This window comes from Carcharhinus amblyrhynchos, chromosome 35 (assembly GCF_965287045.1).
Source record: "Carcharhinus amblyrhynchos chromosome 35, sCarAmb.v2.hapA, whole genome shotgun sequence".
Taxonomy (NCBI): Eukaryota; Metazoa; Chordata; class Chondrichthyes; order Carcharhiniformes; family Carcharhinidae; genus Carcharhinus; species Carcharhinus amblyrhynchos.
In genome coordinates this window covers 1,827,485-1,855,067 of record NC_137358.1, presented here as the reverse complement: position 1 = coordinate 1,855,067, position 27,583 = coordinate 1,827,485, and the positions used below count along the sequence as shown (strand labels likewise).

Genomic DNA, 27,583 nt, shown 5'->3' with positions numbered 1-27,583 from the left:
AGGCTTTAGCTCGAGAGGTTTCAGTGAGTGGCGTCTCAGCAGAGTGCGGCTAATCCCAAGTAACGTCCTCTTCATTTTCCTCTTTAGTCTTGGCACAGTTGGGATGGCAATGAGGACTGGGGGTATGCTCCTCCTGCAGGATGTGGGAACTCAGGGAGAATTCCACTGTCCCTGATGACTACACTCAAGAAGGAAATTAGGAGGGCGAAAAGGGGACGTGAGTGAGTTTTGACTGACAGGATTAAGGTGAATCCAAAGGGATTCTTTAGGTATATTAAAGGAAAAAGAATAACAAGAGAGAGAATAGGACCTCTCAAGGACCAACGTGGACACACATATGTGGAACCGCAGGAGATGGGTGAGATTCCCAATGAATATTTACCATGGAGAAAGACAAGGCTTAGGAAGGTTAGTGGTGATACACCAGGACAGTTCGCATTACATGCAGCCACAGGGACTGAGCTCAAATGGTAGAGTGCTGACTTTGCATGTGAGAAGTAGTGGGATCGATGCCCACATTCTCCACTTTGATTTGGGCAACACAGTGATTAGCACTGCTGCCTCACAGCTCCAGGGACCTGGGTTCAATTCCCAGCTTGGGTCACTGTGTGGAGTTTGCATGTTCCCCCCATGTCTGCATGGGTTTCCATCAGGTGCTCCGGTTTTCTTCCACAGGCCAAAGATGTATGGGTTAGGTTGATTAGCTATGCTAAATTGCCCCTTAAAGTCCTGGGATGCATAGGTTAGAGGGATTAATGGGGTAAATATGTGGAGATTACAGGGATAGGACCTGAGTAGGATTGTGATTGGTGCAAGTTCGATGGACCAAATGACCTCCTTCTGCACTGTCGGGATTCTATGTGTAGAGGAGGTGATGGACATGTTAAGATGTATGGAAATAGATAAATTTCTTGGCCCTGACCAGGTGTATCCAAGAACACTGCATGAAGCTAGAGGAGAAATTGCAGGAGCCCTGGCTGAAATACTTGCATCATCGTTAGCCTTGGGTGAGGTACCTGAAGACTGGAGGGGAGCAAATCTTGTGCCCACATTTAAGAAGGGCTGTAAAGAAAATCAGTGAATTATAGACCGGTAAGCCTAACATTTATGGCAGGTAAATTACTCGAGGATTCTGAGGGATAAAATATGCAGGCATTTGGAAAGACAGGGTTTGATTAGAAGTCAGCACAGCTTCATGCATGGGAGATCAGGCCTTACTAATCCGTTGGAGTTTTTTGATGAAGCGACAAGGAAATAGGTGGTATTGTAGACAGTGAGGAAAGTTATCCAAAACTGCAGCAGGATTTTGATCAGCTGGGGAACTGGCAAATGGATTTCAATACAGATAAGTGTGAGGTGTTGCATTTTGGAAAGTCAAATCAAGGTAAGACTTTCACAGTGAAAGGTAGGATCTTCGGGAGTATGGTGGAACAGAGGGACCTTGGAGTTCAGGCGCATAGTTCTCTAAAGGAGGAGTCAGAGGTAGATAGCACAGTGAAGAAAGCTTTTGGCATGCTGGCATTCATCAATCGGGGCATTGAATATAGAAGTTGGGAAGCTATGTTGCAGTTGTACAGGACATTGGTGAGGCCGCACCTCGAGTATCGTGTTCAGCTTTGGTCACCTTGTCATAGGAAATATGTTATTAAACTGGAGAGAGTGCGGAAGAAATTTACAAGGATGTTGCCAGGACTCAAGGGACTAAGTTATAGAGAGAGATTGGACAAGCTAGGACTTTTTTCTTTGGAGCGTAGGGGACTGAGGTGTGATTTTATAGAGGTGTAAAAGGTCATGAGAGGCATGGATAGGATGAATGCACTCAGCCTTTTTCCCAGTGTTGGGGAATTGAGAACTTGGGGACATGGATTTAAGAGTGGAATTAATGGGAACCTGAGGAGCAACATTTTTACACAGTGTGGTACGTGTGTGGAATGAGCTGCCGAAGGAAGTAGTTGAGGCAGAGACATTGACAACATTTAAAGGGCATTTGGACAGATACATGAATAGGAAAGGTTTAGAGGGATACGGGCCAAACGCAGGAAAATGGGGTTAGGTTAGATGGACCTTTTGGTTGGGATGGACTAGTTTGGGCTGAAGGGCCTGTCTCTGTACCATAGGATCTATGCTTTATATAGCGCCTTTATCTCATTAGCTGCAAAGCATTTGGGGATGTTACAAGGATGTGAAAGATGTTACATCACTGCATAAAATCACACAATCCCCACAAAGCAACAAGTGGCCATTCAGCCCATCGAGGCTGCATCAACTCTGACAGAATATGCCACCCAGCTCTCTCTCCTGACCTATCCACATTGCCCCCATGCATTTCCTGTGGCCAGTCTATCTAACCTGCACACCTTTGGGACGCTGAGGGCCAATTTAGCATGGCCAATTCATCTAACCTACACATTCTTTGGACTGTGGGAGGAAACCAGAGCACCCAGAGGAAAGCCACACAGACACAGGGAGAACATGCAGACTCTGCACAGATAGTGACCTGAGGTTGGAATCGAACCCGGGTCCCTGGCACTGTGAGACAGCAGCCAATCACATTTACCCAGATTGCATGAATGGTGTTCCCCCTTTATATTAAACTTAGCACCGCTGTTTAGTACAGGCATCAGCATCTTGTCGGTGACAGTGACTGTGCATCCTCAGTCCAACAGAGGTGAGCTCAGAACATAGGAGCTACAATCCAGCAGTCACCCGGTTCCAATCGAGGCCCTGCCTACCTGTTCAGGTAGGTCCCCATTACTCAGTAGCACCATTCGAAACAGAGGGAATTCTCCAATGTCCTGGTCCTTACTTTATCCACCATCAAAAACAGCTCATCCTGTTTATGAGGATCTCACTGTGTATAAATGAGCTAGTTTGCAATCCCTGTTCTTTCATATAATTCAAGAAACTTTAAATATATATAAAGTTGCCCACTTTCATGTACTTTGACTTCAGGGTGTTAAGTTTATTTATCAGTATCACAAGTAGGTTTACATTAACACCACAATGAAGTTACTGTGAAAATCCCCCAGTCGCCACACTCCAGCGCCTGTTCGGGTTACACTGAGGGAGAATTTAGCACGGCCAATGCACCCTAGCCAGCACGTCTTTTGGAATGTAGGAGGAAATTGGAGCACCCAGAGGAAACCCACGCAGGTACCTGGAGAATGTACAAGCTCCACATGATGTGGAGATGCCAGTGTTGGACTGGGGTGGGCACAGTGAGAAGTCTCACGACGCCAGGTTAAAATCCAACCGGTTTATTTGGCAGCACAAGCTTTCAGAGTCTCAGGCTCCTTCTTCACCGAAAGCTTGTGCTGCCAAATAAACCTGTTGGACTTTAACCGAGCATTTGTGAGACTTCTCACTGTGCTGACTCCACACAGTGACGCATGCCAGGGATTGAACCCAGGTCCCTGGCACCACGAGGCAGCAGTGCTAACCGCTGTGCCACCATCTCGAGCACCTTAAACACACTGCTTTAATCACACATCCTTTTTCCCCTGGGCAATCTCTCCTGATACACCTGCAATGGCTTCCGAATGGGCAAGCTTGAAGGCCTAGATGGCCTACTCCTGCTCCTATTTCTTATGTTCATACAGAACCACTGCTCCTCCTAACGTGTCAATGCAGACACTATGAGTCGAATTTTACAAGACTTTTTCTAAATGTCCAGCTAGACTGAAAATGGGAGAGCTCCAGATCTGTTCTTTTGGGCAGGTTTTCAGGCCTATCTTACACTCTGGCTTGAAAGTGACCAGTCTATCTTTTCAGAGGCAGAGGGACTGTGGGTGGGGCTTAACTCACCAGCGAGCTAGTACAGGGAAGCACTGTGCATGTGACCTCTGATGCTGCCGGCGTCTGACAGACAGAGGGTTGTCAGGCCCCTGCTGCTGCAGGCAGCCACAACTAGGTCCACCCCCCCAGATACATCCCCTCTCCCTCCATCACCAATCACCTGCAGAGTGGCAGTGAGCCCCTCCCCCCCACCTGACACTGCCCCCCACAGGCCCTCCTAGCACTGACCACAAAGCATCAAGGTGCCAAGGCCAAGGGGCACCTTGCACTCAGCCTCCCTGGGGTCCTGAATGGCCTCGACTTCCACAAGTGAGTCCAACACAACTGCTCTCCCCACCTCCCCCAGTTCATGGGGAGTGGGTGTTCTCCTCTCCTGCCGAGGCCATAAAGGCTAGCAAGCTGGGACAACTGAGCACTGGATCACTAGGCAGAAGTAAAGCACCATTTAAACGATCAACCTCCTGTCCAGCTCTGGCGAGAGACTGACGGCGCTGGAAATCCGGCTCTTGTAAGATTGCGAGGGCTGAGAGATCAGGCATGATTCTGATCTCTTGGTCTTGTGCGTTTTTACCAGCTGGGCGGGGCAAACTGGTAAAATTCTGCCCAAGATTCTGAATTCCCTTGTCAAAGTGCCAGTCCTGAGTCAGTGGGCAGCACTCTTAGAACATAGAACATAGAACATAGAACACTACAGCACAAACAGGCCCTTCGGCCCACAAGTTGCGCCGACCACATCACCTACCAACCTACAGACCTATCTATAACCCTCAATCTCATTAAACCCCATATACTCATCCAGAAGTCTTTTAAAAGACCCCAGCGAGTTCGCCTCCACCACCACTGACGGCAGCCGATTCCATTCACTCACCACCCTCTGAGTGAAAAACTTACCCCTAACATCACTTCTGAACCTCCCTCCCCGCACCTTAAATCTGTGTCCTCTCGTAGCGACCATTTCAAACCGGGGAAATAGCCTCTGAGAGTCCACCCTATCTATTCCTCTCAACATTTTGTAAACTTCTATCAGGTCGCCTCTCAACCTTCGTCTCTCCAGGGAAAAGAGTCCCAGCTCCCTCAACCTAACTTCATAAGGCATGCCTCCAAGTCCAGGCAACATCCTTGTAAATCTCCTCTGCACCCTTTCAATAGCTTCTACATCTTTCCTATAGTGAGGCGACCAGAACTGCGCACAATACTCCAAATGAGGCCTGACAAGGGTCTTATAAAGTTCCAGCATTACCTCCCGACTCCTAAACTCAATCCCTCGATTAATGAAGGCCAGTACACCATACGCCTTCTTGACCACCTCCTCCACCTGCGAGGCCGATTTAAGAGTCCTGTGGACCCGGACCCCAAGATCCTTCTGCTCCTCAACACTACTCAGACTTCTGCCCTTAATAGTGTACTCGTTCATCCCGTTGGTTCTGCCAAAATGGACGACAACACATTTATCCGCGTTGAAGTCCATCTGCCACTTCTCCGCCCAGTCCTGCATCCTATCTATGTCCTGCTGCAACTTTTGCCATCCTTCCAGATCATCCACAACACCACCGACCTTCGTGTCATCAGCGAACTTACTTACCCATCCCTCCACTTCCTCATCCAGGTCATTTATGAAAATGACAAACAACAAGGGTCCCAGAACAGATCCTTGAGGCACTCCGCTGGTGACTGACCTCCATTCAGAAAAAGCCCCATCCACAACCACTCTCTGCCTTCTGCAGGCAAGCCAGTTCTGGATCCACAAGGCCAAAGGCCCTTGGATCCCATGCCCTCTCACCTTCTCACTCTTGCCCTGTCAAAAGTTCCATTCCCGATTTCAATTCCAATAAGTAACTTATTTACTAGTCACAAGGCTTACATTAACACTGCAATGAAGTTACTGTGAAACTCCCCTAGTTGCCACACTCCAGTGCCTGTGCAGGTCAGTGCATCTAACGAGCATGTTTTTTGGACTGTGGAAGGAAACCAGAGCACCCGGAGGAAACCCACGCAGTTACGGGGAGAACATGCAGACTCCACACGGTGACCCAAGCCAAGAATCGAACCCAGATCCAGGAAGATAACACAATGACCTTCTCATTGTGAAGTGAATTCGCTTTAGAGTGACCAAGTTAAACTGAGTGCAGAGAAATGCATCACTATAATTGATCCAACCTGTAGCAGCAGGAATCAGATGGTTTATTGCTTGTTACTCACTCGACACATGGATGGTTATTTATTATTTCACGATATGTGGCCTACACCAGCATTTATTGGCCAGTCCTAATTGCCCTTAAGGTGATGGTGGCAAACTGCCTTCTTGAACCGCTGCAATCCAAGGTACACCGACTCTGCTGTTAGGGAAGGAGTTCCAGGATTTTGATCTAGTGACAGTGAAGGAATGGCCGATCTATTTCCAAATTTGGGTGGCATAAACTTAGGAAATCATAGAATCCCTACAGTACAGGAGGCCATTCAGCTATCGAGTTTGCATTGACAATAATCCCATCCAGGCCCTAGTCCTGTAACCCCACATATTTACCATTAACGTCCTGAAAATAAGAGGCAATTTAGCATGGTCAATCAACCTAACCCGCACATGTTTAGACTGTGGGAAAAAGCCAGAGCACCTTTAAGAAACCCATGCAGATACAGGGAAAACATGCAAATTCCACATAGACTCAATGGGGAACTTGCAGGTAGTTTCCCAGGTATCTGCTGCCCTTGTCTTTCTAGGGCAGGGGTTGCATATTTGGGAAGAAGTCTTAGTGAATCGCTGCAGTGTATCTTATAGATGGTGCAGATTACTTCCACTGTGCATTAATGACACTGGAGTAGATGTTCTAAGGTGGTGGACAGGGTGCTTTGTCCTGGACAGTGTTGAGTTTCTTGAGTGTTGTTTGCGCTGTACCCATCCAGACAAGTGGGGAGTATTCCATCACACTCCTGACTAATGTCCTTGTACATTCCCACTGGATTCACAAGAGTTGCCAGTCCTGGAATGGCATCATTCACACGGTTGGGGGATACTAGTTGTTATTAAATGCTTGGTCGCAGAGTCAGATCCCATACCTACCGCTGGGGTGGGGAGGGGGAATTTCCAGGGAAGAAGGTGGTAAATTAACAAAGAAATAATGCGGAACGAGTGACAGCTCTCCCCATTGTAAGGTGGCTCTGCTGTTCCGTCTCTCTCAGCCCCACACCCTACTGTAATTCCACACACCTGTTGTTTTGCCCCCTTTAGCAGATCTGATTCTTCACCCCAGTGTCAGGTTAAAGTTTACTTTGCGGCTGTCTAAATGCACACTGCCTCGTACAAGATTGAAACATTTTATTTATTGTTTGATGAAGATTTAGCTACCAGGATTGGAGCTAAAACATCATGTTGCCCAAGCCTGTTGCACACACACCGTCACAGATTCATCAAACCACTCTCTCCATTCTCGAGGCTGATAGGAAACAGCCGTGGGGATTTGCTCTGTAGGAAACACAGCCCGATTGGTGCAGAGCATAACAGAGAAAATATGTAAATCCCCAAACCCCTGTTAAACTGACCAGACAAGACCGCGCGGGGGGGGGGGGGTTTTGAAATTGGTGTTACTAGTCTTGAGTGAGCAACAGACTGAGCAAGAGACAGCGAGAGAGAGAGAGAGAGAGAGAGAGAGACAGACAGACAGACAGACACAGAGTCAGCAAGAGAGACAGCGAGAGAGAGACAGAAAGACAACAGGCGAGAGGGAGAGAGAGGGAAAGAGGGAGACAGCGAGCGAGCCAGAGAGAGAGAGAGAGAGTGTGAGTGAGAGTGTCATGGCTAGGTCAGCATTTCTCCCTCCAGCAGAGGGTTTGAGTGATGTTCAACTGAAGGCAGGAGTACAACAGGAATCTCTGGGCAATGCACACCATGTACAATAGGGATTGTAAAGGAAGGATATGAATCAACACTATAACCCTCTGCCAGAGAGGAGGGGCAGAGTGGCCTCAGCTGTGATAGCCCCAGTAACTGCAAGTCAACACTCACCAATGGGGCTCACAGTGGAGTAATATCCGGAAAGGTGCAGTGGGGAACGATTAGGGTTTCTGGATAAAAATTACTGCAGGAAGCGTTTGGGAAGAGTTTTGTGTTTGAGTGAGTCACAATGAGTGATTTGTATTCAGATCTCACCATGTTGTTACACTGTGAATGAACCGTATGCCAGGAGTTTAGGGCCCCCACCCACCAACACGTGGACTCTTTCCCAAACCAGTGGGCAATTTAAATTACTGTCCAATTCTGCAGGACGGTAACACCCCATTGGCAGGAAGGGCCATAAAATCCTGGCCTTGGACTGTAGCACCAGCAAGAACTGCTCAATCCTGTGACTCTATCAAAGGTTTCCACAGAGCCAGGGGTTTTCCACACTCCTCACTGTGTTCCATCCTCCTCTTCATCATCCTCATCTTCTTCCTCATCCTCATCTTCTTCGGAGCTGAAGGTGCCATCGGGAAGGCTGTAGACACGGATAACTTGCTGTAGATGGACAGAGAGACAGAACAACAGATTCAGCAGCAAACAGGGACTAGCTCAAACAGCAAACGAGTCACACAATCCTCTCAGTGCACACGGAGGCCATTCGGCCCATCACATCAGCACTGACTCTCCAACATGGCATCCCACCCAGGCTCTATTCCCAGAACCCTACATATTTACTTCGCTAATCCCCCTAACCTGCACATCTTTGAACAGAGAGAAAACCGGAGGAAACCCACACAGACACAGGGAGAACATGCAGGTGCCACACAGTCAGGAATTGAACTCAGGTCCCTGGTGCTGAGAGGGCCAAAGCTGGCAGCACCACAAGGGAGTCTGCATTGTGCACCGTGTCTCTCACCCCACTCTGCATACACCGTCGCCACACAGGGGAACCTGTCCCACTTACAATTATTACAGCCTACTGCCAATAAATAAATCAGCTACACCACCCGCCTGCTCAACAGGCACAGAAACTCCTGCGGGTTTCGTGTAATCTTTCACTAAACATTCCCCACCCGTCTGACCCACCCAAACAATTCATGTCCCTGTGCTGCAGATGCCTTTTCAATCTCTCTCTACATTCACAGTGTCTCTTCCAGCTCAGTGTTCGGATTGTTACACAGTGTGACAGAGGGTCAGAGAGAGATTGCACACAGTGAAATCTGACAGGAAGGTGCACGCAACTGTATCCAATCATGTTGGATAATTCAGATTCTCACTGAAACATGGATTCTCGGAATCACGGGGAAAATCTGCCTGCCTGATGAATACATTGCACAGAATTCCTGTCACTGGCCATTCAGCCCAATGAGTCTATATTTCTACACATTTTTGGGCAGCACGGTGGCATAGTAGTTAGCACTGTTGCCTCTCAGCTCCAGGGACCTGGGTTCGATTCCCGGCTTAGGTCACTGGCTGTGCGGAGTCTGCACATTCTCCCCATGTCTGCATGGGTTTCCTCTGGGTGCTCCAGTTTCCTCCCACAGTCTGAAAAACGTGCTGGTTAGGATGCATTGGCCGTGCTAAATTGCCCCTTACGTGTTCTGGATGCACAGATTATAGGAATCAGCAAGGTAAATATGGGGGTGGTTATGGGGATTAGGCCTGGGTGGGATTGTTGTTGGTGCAGACTCGATGGGCTGAATGGTCTCCTTCTGCACTGTAGGGATTCTATTTTATAAGATTTGCACCCCATCCTACGGCATCTCACCTTATCATAACTGTCTACTCCCCACATTTTTGTAGCTTCCCATTAAACAGGTCACTGCAGGAACCAGACACAAACAATTGGCAACCCCCCCCCCCCATTACATACAGACACCCCCATACCAGCTCACCTTGTTGGGGTCTTTCAGGATGAGGTACTTGCCCTCCTCCAGCTTCATGCAGATGTCAATGACACAGCGCAGGATTCCCCAGGCATTCTCCATACTCAGGTTAATCTGACTGGCAAACTCATTGGGTTTGAACTGCTGGGTGCCCAGGATCACATGGCGAGAGGAATCCTTGATGTGGAATCGAGACACATACCTGTCAACAGAGAGAGAAGGAGGGTGAGTCACTGTCTGAGTCACAGATTCACCGCCAGACACTGCAGTAACACACTGTGCAGTGACTGAGTAAGGGAGGTCAGAGTTTGACAGTTCTGGCTCCGAGTGCCTTATTACTGCGGGTATTTTGAAAGCTTGTGCATTGGAGAGGGAAGCAACAGCAGCAGATAGGATCACGATAATGAGAGAAAGAAAGGTATTTAACGTACAGGATAAATATTGACCCCAGGGCACAGGAGAATTCCCTGATCATCTTCCAAATACAGTCACAGGATCTTTTACTTGCCCTCAGCACTGACCCTCTGACAGTGCGGCGCGCCCTCAGCACTGACCCTCTGACAGTGCGGCGCGCCCTCAGCACTGACCCTCTGACAGCGTGGCCACGACTGAGAAGAATGTTTGCAAGAAAGTGGAACCACCTCTCAGATATGATGTTTGGGAATTAAACACAAAATGATGCATAGGCTTCATCTACACCGGAGATTTTGTTTTAAAAAGGAACTGTTAGATGGCAGCATCCGGGTCCAGCTTCCAGGTGGGTGCCTGGACCTCGCTGGGGGGGGGGGGGGGTAGTGGAAGCAAATATGATAGTGACTTTTAAGGGGCATCTGCAAATACATGAATAGGATGGGAATGGAGGGATACGGTCCCCGGAAGGGTAGGGGGGTGGTTTTAGTTCAGACAGTCAGCATGGTCGATGCAGGCTTGGAGGGCCAAAGGGCCTGTTCCTGAGCTGTTAATGTTATTTGCTCTGCCTTACCCGAGTTTCAGATACTCTGATCCAGCCAGCAGTGCACAGCAGGTCCAGCGAGCCAGCTTATAGCTGTTATTCTTCAGCTCCGTGGCGAGGACAGCTCCCCTCTGTGAATCCAGCTTCTGGCGCCAGTCCACCCCATTACAGTACTGTGCAAAGATAGAGAAATTCAGCTTCCTTCAGACAGGCTACAGCTCCCTGTGATACACCAGGAACCCCAACCTTAAAACTATCATCAACTGCACCACCCATTCAAAAAAGGCCAGACAAGTTATTTCAACACATTTAGCAAACTATCCAATTGCAGAAAACTACTGGATTATCCAGTCACTCACTTAAACCATTGAGAAGTTGTCTGTGTCAAGGCAGGGCCCCCCTGTAAAACACTGACACGCTCCCCGGGGACCCCCCCCCTGTAAATACTGATATACTAAAAGGACCCCAATATCGACCCTGAGAAACTATTAGCAGATTGAAGCATCGTACATGATCCCGGCCCTTACCCGCGAGTCCCATTCATTCAGAGTCTTGACATTGATGAACGACACTTCGCCATTGGCGCCCGTCATGACACCATCATGCTCGCATCGCACAATCAGGTCGATGTCCTCTCCCAGCTTCCACCTCCGGTACCTGCAGGAAGCCAGAGAACTGAGTAAGCCGGGAGGAGGAGACACACTGCTATGGTTACAAGGACATCATTAAGTCTGAATCATAGAGAATCCCTACAGGGCAAAAGGAGGCCATTCGGCCCATCAAGCCTGCACCAGCCACAATCCCATCCTAGATCCTGACATTAAAGGGCAGTTTTAGCACGGCCAATCCAACTAACCCGCACACCTTTGGACTATGGGAGGAAACTGGAGCAAACCCACACAGGCACAGGGAGAACGTGCAGACTCCACACAGAGTTTAACCGCCCTCTGAAATGGCCACACAGTTGTATTAAACCATTCGGAGCAACTCACCACCACCAACTCAGGACAACCCGGGGATGTACAGTAAACGTCGACTTAGCCAGTGATGCCTACACCTCAAGAATCAACATTCGGAAAAACCGTGGGGATTGCTGGCAGATTCCAATGGCGGTCCCAGAGCCAGTCACTCCCAGGAACCAGTCTCAAACACCCCCATGGTATTGTCCATACCCAAGACCTCATCACCCAGTGCTTCTCATCATCAACCAATGCACCTTAATGAACAGCACGGGCCTGGCGGGCTGAATGGACTGGTTCTGTTCTGTAAAAACCGATGTTACCATCTGAATTTACAATTTCTTTTGCACCAAATTAAATGGTGCCACCGGTGCTAAATGCAAAATTCTAGGGGACTTGCTGCAGGGTGCTTCATCTCGTCTCGTGCTCAGTCACTCGCCCAAGCCATTCTTCACGCTGTCATTCATCACAGGATCACGTCCAGTTCATTCACACACTCACAGGACTGGGTGTGAACAGGTTCCCTTCCCCACCTGTATCCTACGGAAGCCACCTCGTTCTTATCCACGTCATCCTCCACAAAGGGGTTTGGATTCGGGAATTTGTACTTCTCAACGCCCTGGAGAGCAAAACAGGGAGGGGGGAAAGAGAAAGGAGAGAATGAACTGCTGACATGGCAGAAACTAAATCACTGAACAAAAATGTCCCAAGCCTAAGAGATGGCACACCGACAGCCAGTGAGCGCCTACACAACCAAAGGACACAAACTCCAGATGATATTCCAGCCTTTCCAATCCCAGGAAAAACTCTTAAATAAAGGTGACCAAGAGAACCTGTCTCATCCCAAAACAACTGTCATCTTACTGACTCATTTTTCTCATTCACTGTCAAGACAATCGGACAGACACATTCTTACTGAGCTGAGTCTGCAGTTTTGCTGTTAGCTGCTACGTCAATGACAGAGCCATCAACTGAATGAGGGGTCCAAGGCGGCTTCTTGCAAGCTGTCCTCAGCATACCCTTGAATTCTATCCATTACTCTCATTCTGTGCTTTTAAAACTGTGTTGCATTCTGCACTCTCCACTATGTACCCCATGAATGGTATGCTTTGTTTCTACACCGCACAAGAAATACTTTTCACTGTACCCCAATACATGTGACAATAATAAATTGTGTGTTCTCCAGCCTAAGCCTGAGCAGTGCTTTATGAAACTTTGGCACCTTTTAAACAATACCTTGAGGATTACATCATAATTATATCACAGCTGGAGAGCAGCAGCTTACGTCATTTGATGTCCCTTTTCTCACCATCTTAAGGCATTGCTGAGAAAAGTTGTGGTTGATGTAAGTGGCCTCCATGGCTAAGTTACGGGGAGAATTGAAAGAATTCCCTTCATCTTGTGGGGGTTCGTTCGCCGTCTCGCTGACCGTTAGGAGATCTGAACAATAAAAAGAGTAATTAACACGTGGCTACAGCACACATTCAATTCTCTGACCATCAGACCCAATAATCAACTGGACATTACAAAAAAACGGTTTCTAAGCTATGGAGGTTTGTCTGTGTGTGACACAGGCAGGCTGCAGGGGAGGGGGTAAAATGCAATGGATCTCACACTGTGCCTCTATCAACTGTCTCCTTACCAAAGTCCGAGTGGTCTCGTTTGTCGAAGAAAAGCTTGGATCCGACCCGCTGTACGATGATGTCCCAGGAGTAGACGGACCTGGTGCAGCACATCAGAGTGGCCAGGATGGCGTCTGTTGCGAACACATTCCCCTGAGACTTGGCCAGCTGTTGAAACACAGACAATCGGGGGCTCACTCCAAATGCTCGATACAAGGAAAAGCCTTCGTTCAATGAGACAAGAGACAGCCAACCACCTGAAACTTCACAGATCATGGAATCCTACTTGATCCCTGCTTCATCCTAAAGAAGCAAGTGGTCTCTTTTTCTCTCTCTCTGAAGGCTGCTGTTTTGAGTGTCAGATGATAGTGTCTCTCTATATCTTTCTCCAGAAGCGTTCAAAAGCTTGAGGACTGGTAGCCCATGTACAAGCTTGGAAGCCTCTGTTGTTTGCTGACTGATTTTGCAGAAGCATTTAATCTATGGAGAATATTGCTTAAATTGAAACTAATAGAGATAAGTAGCAGTTAAGAATCGTATCTTGTCATATTTAAAAATTTCAATTGGTAAAAGTTAAGCTAATTCATTTGTTATAATTAAACAGCATATTAGAATTATTTAATAAAAGCTTCCTAGCATGTCAACAGAATAACACCTGGAGTGAAACAACTTATCTTCACACTAATACCGAAATAAGAAAAAAGTTGGGGGTTTAGTCTAACTTCATAATCTTCCGTGGAGTGTGTGATTTGGTCACCAACACAGTCAAACAGCAAAAATAGCAAGCAAATGAAGAGTGGTCACTTTGAATGAGTTAGAAACAGATACAGGTCGGACAGTCCTTCCAGCATTTTTCTTCAATGATTTAGTGCCTGACCTGTACCCTCAACTCCATCCACCTGCACTGGTTCCAGGTCCTTTCATATCCACATCAGGCAGACATCGATCGGCCTGTTAGAGATTTAAAATTAATCAACTTCAGATTAATACTCCAGTGGTGAGTCCTGATTGGTGAGCTAACCTTACGGATGACGGGGTCATCAGTGGTGGTGACAGTGTGGAAAATCCTCTTGATGCTTCGGAGTGACTTCTCGTTGCGGGTTGTTATTCGGTCGAAGGCTTTGTCGTAGTACTCCAGAGTACCGCAGCACTCTCTAAGGGAACAGGAACACAACACAGCAATTAGACAGGGACCGGGTTGTATGTTCCAGTCACAGGGGCTGAGGGATAAATATCTGGACACCGGGGAAAATTATTTGACTCTGCTTCAACACAGTCCACTTGAAGTGGCAGACAGGGCCTTGGTTTATTGTCTCATCCAAAATGAGAGCGCGGCACTCCCTCAGCACTGGCCCCCCAGCAGTGTGGCACTCCCTCAGCACTGAAGTGAGTACAAGGATGGGAATTCTGAAACTGTAGCCAGAACAAAACAGAGGCAGGGAGCTTTGATCATAGGGAACCTCAAGATCAGAGACGGAACTTCAGGAGTGTTCCCCAGAGTCAATACTACACACAGACTCAGCCCACCCTGCTGTAACTGGGCAAGAAGTGTAATGGCAAAGTCACATGCCTGTTGGTCAGGCCGGGGTGAGGGCGAGTCAGGGAAAGGGGAGATATTTATCTGGAAAATACCTACATGTCACTGGGTTCAGCGACTTCCATGTATCGCATCTTCATCAGCCGAGGGAAATCCATCTCCTCTTTCACCTCCCAATCACTCCGCACCTCAACAGAGGAATCTCTTGGTTTCAGCTGTAAGTGGCAAACAGGGAATGTGTTATTGACCCTGGCAGAAGGAGCTGTGACCAGGCCTGTCCGTCACTCATGCAGGGCTCACGCTTTAGAACTAGGGAGTCAGCTGGAAAATCTCTCACTTAACTTCCACTAACAACAAACCAAAACACATCAGGAAGAGATTTCAGCAGGCCGTTGTTGGAATTCAGTCTCCCGCGGGTACCCTTCCTTACTGCCTATGCTGAAGCCACGTCCTGGAACAATTTGTATTTATCCTGCCATTAATATCATTAAACATTCAAAGGTCCGAGGTGGGAGGGTTATCAGACAAAATTTAATATCCAAAGCCACGGATTGATAAACTGTGCTGCTACTTTAACTTGATAGAAGCTGGATAAGTGGCCACACACATACAGCTCTGTGACAGACTGTGCTGAGGCCCCGATCCCTCACTGATTCTATACTCAGACACTATATATTTATTTCACATAGACGGGGATTGTACTTCCATAGTTTCACTACAGTTTTAAGACTGACCTGATTCTTCTGGTCCCATTTCTGCCGGACACCAAACTGCTTCTGAAATTTCTTCTGCAGACGCAAGCGATCCCTGCGACAAGAGCAAACAGAAATTGTTCAGAGAGAAAAGGAATATCCCAAATTACACCATTAAAACCCCAGATCTAAGTGTAAGCTGCCAGTGACTGATTTGCCTGATAGCTTAGTGCTCCCTGCATCAGAAAGCATCCTTTCTGGTTGTATCACAGCTTGGTACAGCTCCTGCTCTGACCAAGACTGCAAAAATACAAAACGTTGTGAATGTAGCCCAATCCATCACACAAACCAGCCTCCCATCCACTGACTCTGTCTACACTTCCCGCTGCCTCGGCAAAGCAGCCAGCATAATTAAGGACCCCACACACCCCAGATATATCCTCTTCTACCTTCCTTCATCGGGAAGAAGATACAAAAGTCTGAGGTCACATACCAACCGACTTAAGAACAGCTTCTTCCCTGCTATTGCCAGACCTTTGAACAGATTTACTTTATATTAAATTGATCTTGCTCTACACCCTAGTTATGACTGTAACACTACATTCTGCACTCTTTTTTTCCTTCTCCCCTTCATAGTCTCTGAATGGTGTACTTTGTCAGTATAGCACACAAGAAACAATACTTTTCCACTGTATCCCAATACATGTGACAATAATAAATTAAATCTGCTGGATTATTCAACCCAGGAAAGCCTCACAATCAAACACCCAATCCTGTTGGGTGTTGTCGAGTACCCAGCATTGGGACGGACAGTGGAGGTGGGGGAAAATCTACACTAACCCGGACTCAGTCACAAACATCTACACATAAAACAGAGGGCATTAACATTTCAAAACCAAAACACCCTCCAACAGCACATGGCAGCATCCTGTAGTCACACCTCCCAACAAAACAAAAGGAAATGGGTGCAGGAGTAGGGATGTTTTACTGCAATTGTACAGGGTATTGGTGAGGCCACAACGGAAGTATTGTGCGCAGTTTTGGTTCCTTATCAGAGAAAGGATGTCCTTGCTATAGAGGGAGTACAGTGAGGGTTTACCAGGCTGATTCCTGGGATGGCAGGTCTGTCATGAGGAGAGACAAATCAATTAGGGTTATATTGACAGTGAGAGGGGATCTCATAGAAACTTATAAAATTCCAGCAGGGTTAGACAGGATAAATTCAGAAAGAATGTTCTCAATGGTGGGGGAGTCCAGAACTAGGGGGTCATAGTTTGAGGATATGGGGTAAACCCTAATTAAACCTATTTCTTCACCCAGAGAGTGGTGAATGTGTGGAATTCACTCCCACAGAAAGCAGTTGAGGCCAAAATGTGTGATTTCAAGAAGAAATTAGATATAGCTCTTGGGGCTAAAGGGATATGGGGGGGGTGGTGGAAATCAGGATGATCAGCCATGATCAAAATGAATGGCAGAGCAAGCTTGAAGGGCCGAATGGCCTCCTTCTACTTCTAGTTTCTAAAATATTCTCTCCAGCCAGAAAGAAATGCAGGTGTCAATAATGATGGAAACAGGGATAATGTTGTATTTATTCATATCCTGGCTTGGGCTGGATCTCAGAACAAGAATTTTAAATTAATACTCACCTTTCCTTTTGCTTGGCGCTTTTAGGAAGTGTCTGCATGTTAAACTGCAGCAGCTGCCGCCGATCTTTCTCCCGTCGCATGTTTCTTTGCTGCAAAGAGCGAAGTGGTGTTAAACCCTGCACTGAATCAACAGCAGCACGTAGAGTCTTTCAGAAAAAGCCAGTTTACTTGTGGACAATCGGTCTGTAACACACACACGCAACCCGCAGGTCTCCCCATGCAGAGACAGGCCCAGTTTCATCTCCCAAACTTCCTCACAGCCTTCATAAAACATGTGGCACAGTGGTTAACATTGCTGCCTCACAGTGCCAGGGACCTGGGTGTGAGTGGCACAGAGGATTGGCCACGCTAAATTGCCCCTTAGTGTCCAAAAATGTGTGGGTTAGGTGGAGTCATGGGCTTACCGGGATAGGAGCAGGGCAGGAGCGAGCCTGGGAAGAGTGCACTTTCGGAGGAATGGTGCAGACCCGATGGGTCGAATGGCCTTCCTCCGCAGTGCAAGGATTCTATGGATGCAGGAAACAGGGCGATCCCCCAGCGATTCATAAAGATCTCCCCCTGACTTTATTAAACCTGCTACACCCAGGGCAGTCTGCACAGTCTAACCAAACTTGATGCAAATCCATAACACAACCATCTCACTGATAAATCACCAGCAAAAAGATCATTGGCTCCACACTGGCTGAAGACCTGTCCTATTGCTACCATCTCCCGGTTCCTGTCCCATCACTAACGTCTCCCAGATCATGGAGCTGAAACCTTCTCTCTTCACAGATGGGCGGCCCAGTGGTTAGCACTGCTGCCTCACATCGCCAGGGACTCGGGTTCAATTTTGGCCTTGGGTCACTGTCTGTATGGAGCTTGCATGTTCTCCCCATGTCTGCATGGGTTTCCTCCAGGTGCTCCAGTTTCCTCCCACAGTCCAAAGATGTGTGGATTAGGTGGATTGGCCGTGTTAAATTGCCCCTTCGTGTCAGGGTGATTAGCAGGGTAAATATGTGGCCTTACAGGGATAGAGCCTGGGTGGGATTGTGGTCAGTGCAGATTTGATAGCGTGAATGGCCTCCTTCTGTACCGTAGGGATTTTATGAAATGTTGTCTGTATTGATGGATCTCTCGGCTATTTTTATTTTGTGTTGACGGGTTGACACGCTCACGTGTTGTTGGCCTCCCACCCTCGCCTGCGCAGGCTGCATCAATAAATCCCATCCCCAATCCAATTAACACGTACCCAGGTACGTACCTGAGCAAAACGCATGCGGTTCCTCTGGTAGGCGGTTTTCTGTGTACGGGCAGTGTCCACGAGCTGGAAGCTGGTCTCATCCTCCTCATGGAAGTAAGCATATTGACTGCCACCCCCAAACTGGGAGGAGTATTTATCTGTGGTAGGGAGAAAGAGGTGGCAAATTACTAGCAACAGAGAAACCGCAAGATAACCTTGTACATTGGAAAGAACCTGCATTCCTATAGCACCTTTCACAACGTCAGGGCATCTCAAAGCACTTTACATCCACCCCGGTCCTATCTCATCACCTCACATATAAAACACTGTTCAAAATACAGTCGCTGTTGCAGTGACGGAAACGTAGCAGCCAATATGCACACAGCAAGATCCCACACACACCAACGCAAGAATGGCCAGATTGTCGAACTTGGGTCCCTGGCGCTGAGCGGCAGCAGTGCAAATCACTGTGCCACCGTGCCGCCCAATGCTAGCAGTAACCTCAAATCTGCATCCCTGATAACCTATCACCTCTTGCTACCCAAGAATCTCTTGTTTCCGCCACCTTTTGAGGAAGAGTTCTAAAGACTCACAACCCTCAGTAAAGAAATTCCATCTCATCACTGTTTTAAATCAGTGACCCCTTATTCCTAAGGAGCCATAATTCTAGATTCTCCCAAGCAGATACATCCTCCCGCACACCAAATGCATTCATACTTACTGGTGTATCGCTTATCTTGATACGTTGCTCCTGTCCAATCAGCAACCTGCAAATATAAATTGTTACACATGTTTAGAGGGTAACTCACCATCCTGTGATTCTGTTTTAGGGAGTGTTTAACCACATCAACCCGTTGATTTGACATTCCCAAACCTGGCATTCACTAGTTTTAAAAAAAATTTTCATCCATTCATGGGATATGGGTGTCACTGGCTGGGCCAGCATTTATTGCCCATCCCTAAGTGCCCAAGGGCAGTTGAGAGTCAACCACATTGTTGTGGCTCTGGAGTCACATGTAGGCCAGACCGGGTAAGGGCGGCAGATTTCCTTTCCTAAAGGACATTAGTGAATCAGATGGGTTTTTCTGACAATCAACAATGGTTTCACGGTCATCAGTAGATTTTTAATTCCAGATGTTGTTTTATTGAATTCAAATTCCACCATCTGCCACGGTTCAGGCAAACAAAGTATTCCACTTCCATGAGCTGAAAGGTCCAGCTATAGCACATGCTGCTTCTAACACTGTCCCTGTCACACTCCTCCAACACTAACCGTCTCACACACAACAACTCCGCCCTAGACTCCCAGGGGGATAGATTTAGGATTTTGACAGGAGGCATGAGAAGAATGTTTTATTTTAAATGCAGCGAGTGATAATGACCTGCAACTCGCTGCCCATGGCCATATGGATTAGGAGCAGGAGTAGGTAGGCAATGCCACCCCTCGAGCCTGCACCGCCACTCAATAAAACACTGACTTATCCAATCGCTCTTAAACCCCACATCCCACTTACTCCAAATAACTTCAACTCATGAATCCATTTACCACCCCCATAAAAATATCTACTGGCCCTGCCTCCCTGGGGAACAGCTCCAAAGACTCTTGACCAGAGAGAAAAATTCTTCTCACGCGGGCCTTAAATGGGAAATGCCTTATTTTAAACTGGAACCCCTTGCTCTAGATTCTCCCACAAGGAGAAACATCCTTTCAGCACCTACCCTGTCTTGTCCCCTCAGATCTTGTATGTTTCAATAAGATCACCTCTCAATGAGGCCTCGTGCATCAGTCACTGAAAGTGAATACGCAGGTACAGCAGGCAATAAAGGTGGCAAATGGTATGTTGACCTTCATAGCAAGAGTACAGGGGTAGGAATGTTTTGCTGCAATTATACAGGTGAGGCTGGAGTATCATGCACAGTTTTGGTGTCTTTATTTGATGAAGGATGTTCTTGCTATAGAGGGAGCGCAGCAAAGATTTACCAGGCTGATTCCTGGGGTGGCAGGTCTGTCATATGAGGAGAGACTAAGTCAGTTAGGATTATATTCACTGGAGTTTAGAAAAGCGAGAAGGGATCTCAGAAATTTATAAAATTCTAACAGGGTTAGACAAGGTAGATTCAGAAAGAATGTTCACCACAGTGGGGGAGTCCAGAACTAGGAGTCATAGTTTGAGGATAAGGGGTAAACCTTTTAGGACTGAAGTGAGGAGAAATTTCTTCACCCAGAGGGTGGTGAATGTGTGGAATTCACTCACACAGAAAGTAGTTGAGGCCAAACGCTGTGTGATTTCAAGAAATTAGCTATAGCTTTTGGGGCTAAAGGGATTGAGGGATGGGGGGGTGGGGGTTGTGGGAGAGAAAAGAATCAGGATATTGAATATGATCAGCCATGATCAAAATGAATGGCACAGCAGGCTCAAAGGGCCGAATGGCCTACTCCTGCTTCTAGTTTCTATGTTTCATTCTTCTAAACCCCTGTGGATACAGGCCCAAGCTGTCCTAACTTTCCGCATAACCTTTCTCTCCAGTGACTCTTCTATGAATTGCTTCCAACATATTTACATTCCTTCTTAAATAAAACCAATACTACACTGTACTCTAGAAGTGGCCTCATCAAGGCCCTGTAAAACTGCAGCAAAACAGCCCCACTGTTAAGTTCCAGTCCCCTGCAAGAAACAACAGCCACTTGTCTTCCTGACCATTTGCTGTGCTCTACTTGTACAACACATTTTTGTCATTCACTCCAGGGCACTTGGAAATAAGCTCGCAAGGCTACATGGATCAACGGACTGGACTGCTCCACAGGGAGCTAGCATGGACCCAGTGGGCCAAATGGCCTTCTTTTGTGAAAGCAAATTACTGCAGACGCTGGGATCCGAAGCAAAAGCAGAAGAGTCAACGAAGGGTCATCAAGACTCAAAACTTTGGATCTGTTCTCTCTCCACGGGTGCTGTCTGACCTGCTGAAACTTTTCAGCACTCTCTATTCTAGTGGCCTTCTTTTGTGCTGTAAACAACTCTGTCTTGAGCCCAGCCCCTTCTTGATCCCACCCACCCCTCCCACAGACATGACAATGCTATCCGCCTGGGCAACAGCACAGAGGATCCACTTGTTTTCACAGTGTGAGCGGATGATACAGAACAGCTCCCTAAACCTAGCACTCAAACACTTCTTATTCTTGAAGAGTCATTCACCGCACACGGACCCCCGCTGCTCCGATACCTGACCTCAGAAGGTAGCCTTACCTTCCCCAGCCGATCGCCCTTACTGAATGGCTGGTATGGCATGTCCTTGAACTGCTCCGGGACTGCACACGGTCCCCATCCGAACGGATTGTCCTGGATCACGGGGGTCAGGAATTTTGCCATGTTCCACAGTGAGCTGCAGAGAGACAGACACCCAGGCATTAAACAGACAGGAGGAAGCGAGCCCAGGGCGTTCAGAACTTCTGACTCACGGCCTCCTCCCCTCCCTACAAACACAACATCCACACCACAGCTCCCTGCTTCCCACGACTGTCACAAGAACATAAGAAATTGGAGCAGGAGTAGGCCATCTAGCCCCTCGAGCCTGCCCCACCATTCAATAAGATCATGGCTGATCTGAAGTGGATCAGTTCCACTTTCCCGCTCTCTCCCCATAACCCTTAATTCCCTTGTCTGTCAAAAACCTATCTACCCATGACTTAAGTATATTCAGCAAGGTAGCCTCCACCACTTCAACAGGCAGAGAATTCCAGAGATTCACCACCCTTTGAGTGAAGAAGTTCCTCCTCAACTCCGTTCTAAACTGCTCCCCCCTTATCTTGAGGCTGTGCCCTCTAGTCCTGCTATCCTTTCTAAGCAGGAAGAATCTCTCTACCTCTACCCTATCCATCCCTTTCATTATCTTATACGTCTCTATAAGATTCCCCCTCATCCTTCTGAACTCCAACAAGTACAGACCCAGTCTATTTAGTCTCTCTTCATAGTCCAACCCCCTCATCTCCGGCATCAGCCTAGTGAACCTTCTCTGCACTCCCTCCAAGGCCAAAATATCCTTGCGCAAGTGCAGCGACCAAAACTGCACACAGTACTCCAGCTGTGGCCTCACCAATGCCCTGTACAGTCGCAGCAAGACCTCCCTGCTTTTATATTCTATCCCCCTCGCTATAAAGGCCAGCATTCTATTCGCCTTCTTGATCACCTGCTGCACCTGCAGACTGGGTTTTTGCGACTCGTGCACAAGGACCCCGAGATCCCTCTGCACCGTAGCATGCTGCAGCTTTTCGCCCTTTAAATAGTAATCCAACCTACTATTATTTCTACCAAAGTGGATAACCTCACACTTGCTAACACTGTACTCCATCTGCCAGGTCCTCGTCCACTCGCTCAGTCTATCCAGATCCCTCTGCAGACTTTCCACACCCTCCGCGCAATTTGCTTTTCCACTCATCTTCGTGTCATCAGCAAATTTCGTCACCATACACTCAGCCCCCTCCTCCAGATCATCTATATAAATAGTAAATAACTGAAGCCCCAGCACCAATCCCTGCGGCACTCATTAGTCACCAACTGCCAGATTGACCGACAGTCACTCTGAAGTATCTATGGACAATGCTCTCATTTGAAGACTAGAGCATAAAACGCAGGCTAAGACTCTCACTGCAGTGGCGAAAGAGTGCTGCAGTGCCGGAGGGGCTAGCTGTCAAAAGATCTGTCGAAACAGAGGCCTCACCATCTTTCTCAGCTGGATGTACATGATCCAATGGCTACTACATTTCTGGAGAGCCTGGGAGTTCACCACAATCTATGTGGGCAAATTCTTATCACTCACAAAGCACCACAGATGGTCCAATCATATTCTCATTGCAGTCTGCGGGGGGGGGCTTCCTATATTATGATGATGACTGCACTTAACCATTTAATTGGCTGTACCGTACTTTGGGACATCTTGAATGGTGATGGTGCTCTGGAAATGTAAGTCCATCTTTTTCTTCTTTCAACCATTTGCATTTGTAGTTAGCCCTCTTCCTGCAATTTCCGAATGACACCCCGCAACCCCCCCCTGCCCCAAATCTCCCAGAATTTGCCTCCTCTGCATTTCACCCCAGATCTCAGGCAACTCAGGCCTGATGGAAAGGCTGGATGGGGTGGAGGGTGAGGCAGCACAGCCCTGTCCCTATCAGGGGCAGGAACCAACAGCAGGAAGGATGTGGAGATGCCAGCGTTGGAATGGGGTGGGCACAGTAAGAGGTCTCATAACACCAGGCTAAAGGTTTATCTGGAATCACAAGCTTTCGGAGCGCTGCTCCTTCATCAGGTTAACTCACCTGTGAGACTTCTTAGATCAGCAGAAACAGCGCTTTCCGATCTGTCTATAAACACCCTGGCCGAGTTTTCCACAGTAAAGAAGCTACGTAAACGCAGCCCTCCCGGTCCCGGGCGCTACGTAAACGCAGCCCTCCCGGTCCCGGGCGCTACGTAAACGCAGCCCTCCCGGTCCCGGGCGCTACGTAAACGCAGCCCTCCCGGTCCCAGGCGCTACGTAAACGCAGCCCTCCCGGTCCCGGGCGCTACGTAAACGCAGCCCTCCCGGTCCCGGGCGCTACGTAAACGCAGCCCTCCTGTCGATGGGATGTTTTTGTTTGGGGGAAGGGGGGATTGGGGGAAGGGGGGATTGGGGAAAAGCGGATATTTCTGACAGTTTCACTCACCTCCCAGCTCCAATCTCCGGTTATTCTGATTCCCGGGTCCGCGGGGTGTCGATAGTTGGGTTGGGGTCCGGTTTTGCTGCCGCGCTCAGCCCGATGGCGGCGGATTAAAAACTTCCCAAAAAAAAACTAATCCACAAGTCGCCCGGCGGAGATGGAGGCGCCACACTGCCGTAAAGCGGGGCCGGCTGGCGGCCCGACACTGTCGTAAATTCCACCCTCTCCATTGCGCCGCTTAAACTTCATTCAGCGACGATTGCTCCATCAATAACTGATCTGCCATATCGATGGGGTCCGAATAAGCAACTCCATTTCCGTTAAAAAGGAGAAATTCGTTTAAATGCATGAAAGGCCTCCCAAATCTACTTTACGGTCCTGATGCCAACTCCGACCACGTCGGGACTGATGTACGATACTGTCGTAAAATGTTGGAATTTACTTTCTTTTCAAGGGCAATTTCGAAACTAAACGGGGCAAGAACCACTTTTCTAAATGTCTTATATGGGGAAGAACTGAACAAAGCAAACATTTGCCGTTCTACTTTTTAATTTAGTCAATCTGCTTTACGGCTCTGTGGCAGCGCCGCTGACGGCGGCCTCAGAAACAAGGAGTGCGTGAGCGGCAGCAAGAGGGCCCCCAGTCTGGTTGAGGCTGACCTCCCACTGCTGGCTGGAGGGGAAACTGCAGCTCTCTGAATTCCAGTGCCTGGAAGGGGGTTTGGACAGATGTGGAGAACCCAGTAAGAAGTTTCACAACTCCAGGTTAAAGTCCAACAGCTTTATTTGGTAGCAAAAGCCACTAGCTTTCGGAGTGCTGCCCCTTCGTCAGGTGAGTGGGAGTTCTATTCACAAACACGGTATATAAAGACACAAACTCAATTTACAAAATAATGGTTGGAATGTGAGTCTTTACAGGTAATCAAGTCTTAAAGGTACAGACAACGTGAGTGGAGAGAGCATTAAGCACAGGTTAAAGAGATGTGTGTTGTCTCCAGCCAGGACAGTTAGTGAGATCTGTAACCCCAAGCTAGTTGTGGGGGTTACAGATAGTGCGACATGAACCCAAGATCCCGGTTGAGGCCATCCTCATGTGTGCGGAACTTGGCTGTCAGTCTCTGCTCAGCCCAATGTCCCCAGTGGCAGCGAATCCACAGTAAGTTCTGCTTCTGTGAAAGTTGGTGAGAGTCGTAGCGGACAGGCCGAATTTCCTTAACCTCCTGAGAAAGTAGAGGTATTGGTGGGCTTTCTTAATTATGGTCTCAGCGTAGAGGGGACCAGGTTGCTGGTGTGCTGGACATCTAGAAACTTGAAGCTCTTGACCATTTCCACTTCATCCCCTGTTAATGTAGACAGGGGCATGTTCTTCTTTATACGTCCCGAAGTTGGTGACAATCTTTTTCATTTTGTTGACGCTAAGGAAGAGATTATTGTTGTCACACCAGTTTACCAGATTCTCTATCTCTTTCCTGTACTCTGTCTTGTCATTGTTTGAGATCCGCCCCATTACAGTGGTGTTGTCAGCAAACTTGAAAATCAAGTTGGAGGGGAATTTGGCCACACAGTCATAGGTGTGTGTATAAGGAGTATAGTTAGGGTCTTAGAACACAGCCTTGTGGGGCACCAGTGTTGAGGATGATCGTGAGGGAGGTGTTGTTGTCTATCCTTACTGATTGCGACCTGTGGGTTAGGAAGTTCAGGATATAGTCGTAGAGGGAGCAGCCAAGCCCTAGGCCACGGGGTTTGGAGATGAGTTTTGTTGGGATGATGGCGTTGATGGCTGAGCTGTGTTCAATAAATAGGAATCTGATATAGGTGTCCTTGTTATCCAGGTGTTCCAGGGTTGAGTGTAGCTAACAGGGAGATGGCGTCTACTGTGAACCTGTTGCGCCATAGGTGAACTGTAGTAGATCCAGGCAGTCCGGGAGGCTGGAATTGACTCATGCCATGATTAACCTTTCGAAGCACTTCATAATGATGGATATCAGAGCCGCCGGACATTAGTCATTAAAGCACTTTCTGCTTTGTTTTTTGTTTTGGGTGGTTGCCCCCTTATTTGGGAACTGCACTTCTTGTTTTGTCTCTTAGTCTGTCTGCTGTTTTAGTTTATTTGGTTTACTTAAAAGAATGCAGGCCATTCGGCCCTTCAAGCCTGTCCCATAAATCATGGCTGATCTATGGCTGCCTCAGCTCCTTCTCTGTGCCATTTTCCCCATCGCCCTCTATTCCTTGATCTATCAAATATTTATCCAGCTCCACTTTGAATACTTCTAATGCTCCAGCCTCCAGCACCCTTCGGGGCAGAGAATTCCAGAGATTCACCACTCTCTGTGAGGAGAAATTTCTACACAGTTCAGTTTGAAATGACTGGCCCTTTGTCCTGTAGTGATGTCCACTTCTTCCAGACTCTGCCACTAGTAAAAACATCTCACCATCTACCCTGCCAACCCCCCTCAGGATCTGATATATTTGAATAAGATCAACCCTCACTCCTCTAAACTCCAAGGCATACAGAGCCAGATTAACTGATAGGACAACCCTCTCATCCCAGGAATTAGCCTGGTGAATCTCCTGTGGACTGCCTCCAGTGTTACTATATCCTTTTTTAGATAAGGGGATCAGAACTGTGTGCATTATTCCAGGTGAGGCCTTACCAACACCCTGTACAATTGCAACAAAACCTCCCTACTTTTAAACTCCAATCCCTTTGCAATAAAGACCAAAATGCTGTTTGCCTTCACAGTGGCACAGTGGTTAGCACTGCTGCCTCACAGTGCCAGGGACCTGGATTTGATTCCCAGCTTGGGTCAGTGTCTGTGTGCAGTCAGCACAGTCTCCCCGTGTCAGCGTGGGTTTCCTCTGGGGGCTCTGGTTTCCTCCCACAGCCCAAGAGACGTGCTGGTTAGGTGCTTAATTCTCCCTCAGTGTACCCAAACAGGCACCGGAGTGGGGCAACTAGGGGAATTTATAGTAACTTCATTGCAGAGTTAATGTAAGCCTACTTGTGACACTAATAAATAAACTTTAAAAAAAAGCCTTCTTAACGACTTGTTGGTGCTGTCTGCTAGCCTTTTTTTTTAGGATTCGTGCATTAGGACACCCAGATCCCTCTGCATTCACTCACTTGCAGTCCCTCTCCATTTAGATAATAATCTGCCTTTTGACTCCTTCTATCAAAGTGCATGAGCTCACACTTCCCCACATTTGCCAGGTTTTCACCCACTCGCCCAGTCTATCTATATCCTGTTGCAGAATTACAATATCCTCATCACCACCACCTGTCCTTCCACCTACCTTTGTATCAGCAGAATATTTGGGAGTCTTTCATTCTCTTCCTCCCCCCAGGCCATTAATGTAAATAGTGAACGATTGTGAGACAAGTGCTGATCCCTGCAGGGATCCAGTAGTTATTCCATTCCACTCTGAAAAGGACTCATTTATTCCAGTTTTAATCTGTGCACCTTTTAAATTCATTTGTGGGAACTGGGCATCAGTCCCTAGTTGCCCTTAAGAACGCAGCTCACCACCACCTTCTTGAACAATTGACACAACAGCTAACACACTTCCTCCAGACTCTAAAACCGGGGGTGAGGATTGCGGGGAAAGGTGACAGTCTAAAACTGTTGAACTCGCTCTTGAGCCCCCGAGGG

General features: G+C 47.9%; 1 protein-coding gene across 1 annotated transcript; it reads right to left on the bottom strand.

Annotated features, from left to right (window-relative positions):
* Positions 1-7,093: 7,093 nt before the first annotated feature.
* On the bottom strand, positions 7,094-24,110 carry eif3d (eukaryotic translation initiation factor 3, subunit D). The gene is made up of 15 exons (XM_080217540.1): positions 23,941-24,110; positions 21,491-21,626; positions 18,967-19,012; positions 18,267-18,403; positions 17,024-17,112; positions 15,420-15,492; positions 14,785-14,900; positions 14,170-14,302; positions 13,169-13,316; positions 12,812-12,966; positions 12,060-12,145; positions 11,095-11,224; positions 10,598-10,740; positions 9,625-9,817; positions 7,094-8,284 (listed from the first exon to the last, which is right to left on the bottom strand). Exons 2-15 carry the CDS (start codon positions 21,611-21,613, stop codon positions 8,180-8,182), a joined length of 1,677 nt encoding a protein of 558 aa, XP_080073666.1. The 5' UTR covers positions 21,614-21,626; positions 23,941-24,110; the 3' UTR covers positions 7,094-8,179.
* Positions 24,111-27,583: the final 3,473 nt, after the last annotated feature.

What these genes read in the sequence shown, in the direction of transcription:
- eif3d (XM_080217540.1), bottom strand. Translation starts at nt 21,613, where the DNA reads ATGGCAAAATTCCTGACCCCCGTGATCCAGGACAATCCGTTCGGATGG. An exon ending in TCAAGATAAGCGATACACCA is followed by an intron (nt 18,404 to 18,966) that starts GTAAGTATGAAT and finishes TCCCTACCACAG; the next exon opens with ATAAATACTCCTCCCAGTTT. An exon ending in AATGGGACCAGAAGAATCAG is followed by an intron (nt 14,901 to 15,419) that starts GTCAGTCTTAAA and finishes TGCCACTTACAG; the next exon opens with CTGAAACCAAGAGATTCCTC.